We start from the raw sequence: 7,113 nt of genomic DNA on the forward strand, positions 1-7,113 counted from the left end.
TCAAGTTGGTACGTCAAGTAGAGTCGTTGCACAACGGTTTCAGTGCCATCATTCAACAGTCCTCAGGCTACTGAGCAGATACCAGCAGGGGGGGGTGGGGGGGGGGGGGGGGGGGGAGGGAGTGTCATGGTGTGGGGCGGCATCAGTCATAACCATCGAACAGAGCTCTATGTTTGTCGTGGAAGAGTTAATGCCCTTTACTTCGGGAATAACAATAATGGCAAATCACGTCATCCCATTCTTTCATTAGCACCAGGATATGCCCACCTTCCAGCAAGATAATGCAAGAGCGCACACGGCACGTGTTTCAACACAGTACCTAGCGAACAATAATGTGCCTCTGCTTCCATGGCCAGCCCTGTCACCCATCTATCGCCAATTGAACATCTATATGATTACCTGGGTCAACGCCTCTCACGTCGTCCGCAAGTACGGAACCTGAGAGAACTTTAAGATACACTACGTCAAGAGTGGAATGCTATCCCACAGAACACTATTCGCAGACTTATTCGATCAATGAAAAGACGTTGCATGGCCTGTGTTGCTGCCAATGGCGGACATACCAGATATTGACTTTTCATTTTAACCTTATGTGTCTTCCTCACACTGATGACGTAACTATAATTACTGTGTGGTATTCTGTTTCCTTTGTCGTCTTTCTTAATAATCCGTCTATGTCTGTTCTAATTAAAATCGATCATTGCACAAGTTGTTTTTGTAATATTTCAAGATTTATTGCTGGTGCGTTTTCAATGCTGTTCAGTATATAAATAAACAATCTAAACTTAATTATAAGGAATTCATTATGTTTTCAGACTCCTTATCCTGTCTTCAGGCAATAAAAATACTTCGTGTCAACATCCAATTTTTCTTAACATCATTGAATTACACAATAATCTTGCTACTGGCCAATACGACATCGTCTTTTGTTGGTTACCCAGCCATGTTGGGATTGTTGGTAACACAATGGCTGCTGCTGCTGCTAAGGCGTCACTCAACAAATTCCTGACACCACTTCTTATACACCATAGTGCCTTTTAACCTGTCATAAGATGTAATATCAAAGAACTAATGCAGAAGAAGTAGGACACCCAAGTGGGTGTAAATAAATTACATGCAATAAAAGCAAATATCGGTTATACCTTCTTGGGTTGTCAGTCCAGATTTGAAGAGGTCATATCAAGACGATGTCGTATTGGCCATTCTCGATATACTCATGAATATTTATTGGTGAGGATCCTCCATTCTGCATCCCTTGTGATGAAAGAATCACGGTCAGGAGGTGATTGGTCTCCATGTACCAGACTACTCGATTGTTGATCATGCGCTCCATGGTTTTACAAACACAGCTAGTTAATGATATTGGAGGGTCACTGGATGGGTCTGTATGATCATGTCCAGGTTTTGGTCTATAATTGATAATTGCACTGTGCCACTAAGGGGGAAAATTGCCGGTTGTCCATATTTTATCAAATATATTAAGGAGCGTTTCCAAACATGCATCCGGCAAGTGTTTCAGGAGCTGATAATGTCTTTGTCGGCTCCTACTGCAGTGCCATGAGATTGCCCTAGTGCAGTAAGTAATTCATAGAGTGAAAAAGTTTCGTTATAGTCCTCACCATCATCAGAGTTAAAAATTGACTTTTATATTCTCCTGCTATTTTTGAAACCTCTGAAATTGAGGTTAAAAGTTGGAAGAAGAGTAATGGTTTGACCAAGTTTGTTGGCAATTTCAGATTTAGTGGTTATTAGTATGTTACCATCTTTGAGACACGAAAGTCAAAGTCAAAGTCGTTGCCATGGAAACTCGAACAATTTTATTTTTTTTAAATCCCACACTTTGGAAAGGCTCAAGCTCACCACCAGACCTATCATTGTGTCAAGTTTGGTAAAGATGTCTCATATTTTTTTGTTTTATTTCTGCTCCGGAAACGAAAAGTGACGGACGGACGGACGCCACAGTGTGGCGGGGGATAATAATGTAAAGGGATTTTCATAATTTGTATATGTTATATCTTACACATTACCCGTCACTTGTTTAGGAATAAAGTAAATCATTACTTGAGGACTAGACGTTCGTCACAAGATTGGCTCAAACAATGGTATTTGTTTCGCTGGTTGCCTGGATACATTTGTTATGCACCATCTCTTATTACAAACCTATAGGAGAGCTGTTATGTTGGTGGTTACACGTTAGACGCCATTCATATACAGATGCATTATATATCAACAGAAATAATCAAAGGTCACGTTAATTGCTTTCAATACTTGTTTAATTGCTAATCAAACGAGAACTAAACACTAAATCAATACTGTCAATAGATGAATTTTTTGTTTTACCACTTAAATCGATTATGAAATCCCAAAGATCGTAACACTGATCAATTTGTTTTGGTGTGTTTATTTGGTTACATTGATATAATATAGAACAGGGGATCATAAACTATAACGCACAATTTGCATAAAAATATACATATTTGTTGCCCAACGCTTCACATCAGTACTCCTGCCATACAAACGCAGGGGAACAAAAACTATAACGCACAATTTGCATAAAAATATAAGTATTTGTTGCCCAACGCTTCACATCAGTACTCCTGCCATACAACAGCGGTCTTAAAAGAATAAACACTAGACCAGAATAATATGATGAGCTATGTGATAATACATGTTTTACATTAGTCTTTTGTCAACTCATAAAAATCACATCTTAGTTCTCGCTGAGGACATCCCATTACGGGTCATGTCAGAACGACGTTATATATCAGATCGACCTTCCATCCAACCAATCAGAGCTTGGTTGAGTCTTCTGTATTATTTTTGTCAAATTGGTTTTATATATCTACCATTTCACACAATGTACACTGAAGTAATTGTTCAATCGTACAGCAATATTCCCTATATATCATAGCGGCCTGTTAATCTAGTCGTCTGCACCTAGCAAACAAGTGGTAGATCGCATGAGCAAATATCCATGACAAAGAGACACAATTGCACACATTCAACATTGTTATCATACAACCTTCTTTTAGGTTGGCCCGTACAACCATGGAGTACCAGGGGTCCACTATAAACCGTACTCCCCACGAGGTTATTAGATCCACATGCAGATATCTGATTATTTCTCATTAAGACAATCAAAAGTCGATGGTACTGAATGGTTGTTTTTGCAATATTTAATAGCTGACGAAGGTTGTTTTGTCAACAATAAAGATGTAAACTTATGTATTTGTGAAAGTACGTAGGCTGAGTACGTCACTTGAACAGCCTTTCAAAGCATTCTAATAAATATCAACTTGGAAGATGGAGGGTTACAGTTTACATCAAAAGGATTTGACTGATCATGAGAACATAATATGAAAAGGCAATAGTAGAGCATATGGACATTACAGATGCACCGTTTCATGCAATATTCATCAGTTTGAGAGTTAAGCCTCGGACACGAAGCCAAGAGTTGTTTGAAACTACCGCGAAATTGTTTCAATGGCATAATAAAATAAGTATTATTTCCACAAAATCAAAAATTAAAAGGGCACCAGTTAAGCTAATGAGCAATACATACGCGAAGTGTAGTTGAAAAATATTGAACGGTTTTCAAGTTATGGCCCAGAAACAAAACCTATCCTCGTTTGAGACGTATGTCGAAATTGTTTCCATGGAAACATAAACAAGTAAAATTTAAAAAAAGGTTAAACTAGCAAAAGACACCTATTAAGCTGATGAACAATGCATATGCCAAGTTTCGTTATGGGGGAGGAGACATGACTATTGTGTCCTGCGTACCCAACGGTGACCACGCTTGACGTTGAATTGATCATCTGGCAGCCAACATCAACTTGGCATCATCCTTTTCATTGTATTTCCGGTTCTACTACAAGAATTTTAGTATTTTCTCCTAAATTAAGCCGGGCATTGCAATCAGTTGAACATTAATTTTCTCCGAATATATTCAATGTATACAGAATTACCTCAATAGTAGTGCTATTTTCGGTATGTAGAACAAACCAAACAGACTGTCTGTATGCTGGCTATGGTTATCATGTTATTGAGTTAAAAAAACCACGTTTTTATAAACAAAAGAACATATTTCTTTTTTGTTAAAACAAATTCAGATAAAATCTCAAGCTAAACCAAATGTGTTTGCCCAATAGTGAAACAGTTTTCTCAGAATCAGCTTGTAAGATTATATGTGTATAAATGACATCAGTGTTGCTTTAGCTTGAGGGCGTTCCCATATAATTATCATAACATATCGTATTGCTATATAATCTCTCTGCTTCGTAACTGTGAATCGATGAACACTACTGCTAATATCCCAGGTCGAAGAGTAACACAGTCCCTGCTACAAGAGCTATGGCAACCCTATCCATGTTCGCTATTGTCACATTGTTCATTCATTACAACACCATTGCTGGCGATCATACCAACATTATCTCCAAAACATATTCTGAGTGTACTCAGTTCATCTCTCCCATAAATGAAACTGTAGTTGAAGACAAGCATGGCGTTGCCTCGTGTGCTGTTCAGTGTGTCACAGAAACCAGATGTGTGGCTTTTAGCGCGTCTGCAACTGATGACATGTGTATGCTTCACCGTGAGATGTTCCTGACAGGAATCTGCTACAGTGGAAATTGGCGCCATTACAATGTAAGTAAAAACTGTTCACACAATACTGTGAGGCAATGATACTGTAAAGGTGCAAGTTATGGATAGATTATGGACATACATTATGTACTTTTAACTGTTTGTAAACAGACTATGAAGCGCAATATTGTAGTGACGACGATGAAAATAAGTAGGTAAGGATATATTTTTTTCTGGTGATAAACAATTGCAATAAAAACTTCAGGTAGTTCTCCCACAGCTACAAATTTGATTGTAAGTCTTTCAGTGAGTGAATTGGGTGTTATACCAATGAACTACTTCTACAAAATATAACTATTATGACAATTGTAAAATGCGATATCTTAACCGGAAACTAAATATACATTTCAGACCCAAATATTGGCTTCATAAACAATTACACATCTTTCCCGTTGAGGATAAAGTTATTCAATTATTCCACTTTGATACAAACTGACATCCTTTCGAATTACATGTATGAGGAGGTCTGTTACCCAAGTTGAACATTTTAAGGGATGTCTTCACATCTCTAACTATCCTCGCCTATGAAAATCAGCGTCAGTCGAAAATATATACAGTCACATTTCATGCTTGATTCTTTTGTGCCTTTTTACACTGTAACTGGGATAATGTTTGTGAATGTAAGCTGCGACTGCAGGTATGACGTTCATGTACAAATGAGAGTAATCGGACATGAATTTACATGGACTATAACTTTCAAATGAAGAAAAGTTCTTACATCAGTCAACAATGAGACAGTAGTGGCCATTAATTGATTTGTCAATATGGTTGCTGTGGATTCGAACCCCTTGATCAATTTGTGATGGCAAGAGACAGTTTAATTGTTCCAGTTTGTGACGGATGATGTATTTTATTTCGCATTATCAGGTTGTATCAACTGGTACATTTTCGACTGATTTACAAGCTTACATTGCGGCAAATACGCAGGAATGCTGGTGTCGGGAGGAACCAAGAACAATCATTATTTATTTAAACAATAATCACTCTCAACAACTTACAGGTCCAGAACCGCTGCATGAATGGGGGCGAATATAACCAGGAAAAACTAACCTGTCAATGTTATGGTGGCTACATCGGTCAGTTCTGTGAAAGGATCATGCAGGGTAAGATTTTACATCATAACTGAACTGTCCTTCACACAAAAGCATTACAGGTGAAAACATGCAATATTAGATGGTCCTGTTTTGATTATTCGTTCGTTGGGAAGTGAAAATGACATGAATTAATAGAAAAAGTCTCATTTCTATAGTCTGCTGTAAATCTCTGACATTGAACCAAAATTATCTGGCAATAATTCTTTATAATATTTTGTCAATGCTTCTTTTTCGTATACTGTTGAGTCATGCAAAATTGCATTACATTGTTTCAGATTGTACTGAAGGATATAAAACAGGCCATTATACCTCGGGGTCAGGAATATACTTAATTCAACCAAACATAGCGCCTACCCCATTCAAAGTCAAGTGCTTGATGCAAGACGGTGGCTATACACATGCCCAACAGCGTAACTATGGATCTGCCGATTTCTATCGATCTTGGCAAGAATACAAAGATGGCTTTGGTGACCTTTCCAAGGACTTCTGGCTTGGAAACGATAAAATTGGTTACATTACAAATGGACGCAATCAAACGCTCAGCTTTATAACTAAGGATATGAGTACCACCTTCACAAGACAGCGAATGTACAAATCTTTCACCCTGTCCCAAGATGGCCTGTACAGAATGACATTCGAAAATACATGGGGACATACAATTCCTGACAAACATGGTGGTGACTGTTTGAGTGAATTGAAGGGTCAGCCCTTCTCCACCTTCGACCATGATAACGATGACAGCACTCTGAACTGTGCTCAAAAACACCAGTCTGGATTCTGGTTCAAGAACTGCACCCCCTGTAACCCCAATGGCGTTTGGTCAGAGACTCCTGATGGGAAGAGAGCTGGACTACCTGAGGAGATGTTCTGGATACCTGTTATTGGAGATAACCTGTTGTTGTCTTGCACGATCTATTTGAAAGCCATCTAATTGCGTTTATTGCAGTAAATGTATCATCTGTAATTGTCCCATGCGCCCAATATGCACATTGAGTAGGGATTATGTCATATTGCTGAACATACCATGTGTTTGTGACAAATACAATTCAACACGTTTCACACCATTCATTTGAAGCTTACGTAAATTTATCCAACGGTTACATTTCGTTTAAAACAAATGTTCGAGATATAGGTTTCATTTATAAATGTATTGATAGTTTAGGTAAAAGATTTATATATATATATTATATTATATTATATTATATTATATTATATTATATTATATTATATTATATTATATTATATTATATTATATTATATTATATTATATTATATTCAAACACTTGTTTACCGTTCCTTCAGAAATAAAGTTCGATTTGCTCTACCCCTTGTGTATTGTTGTGAAGAATAGTTAAAACACGAGTTCGCGTGCGTT

The 7,113-nt window shown here is 37.6% G+C and overlaps 1 protein-coding gene across 1 annotated transcript; it reads left to right on the forward strand.

The window, feature by feature from the left end:
• Nucleotides 1–4,322: 4,322 nt before the first annotated feature.
• Nucleotides 4,323–6,895, forward strand: LOC124143052 (techylectin-5B-like). Its single transcript, XM_046511847.2, has 3 exons — nucleotides 4,323–4,647; nucleotides 5,645–5,747; nucleotides 6,014–6,895. Exons 1-3 carry the CDS (start codon nucleotides 4,354–4,356, stop codon nucleotides 6,667–6,669), a joined length of 1,053 nt encoding a protein of 350 aa, XP_046367803.2. The 5' UTR covers nucleotides 4,323–4,353; the 3' UTR covers nucleotides 6,670–6,895.
• Nucleotides 6,896–7,113: the final 218 nt, after the last annotated feature.

This window comes from Haliotis rufescens, unplaced genomic scaffold, assembly GCF_023055435.1.
Source record: "Haliotis rufescens isolate VD_foot unplaced genomic scaffold, xgHalRufe1.0.p SCAF_4, whole genome shotgun sequence".
Taxonomy (NCBI): Eukaryota; Metazoa; Mollusca; class Gastropoda; order Lepetellida; family Haliotidae; genus Haliotis; species Haliotis rufescens.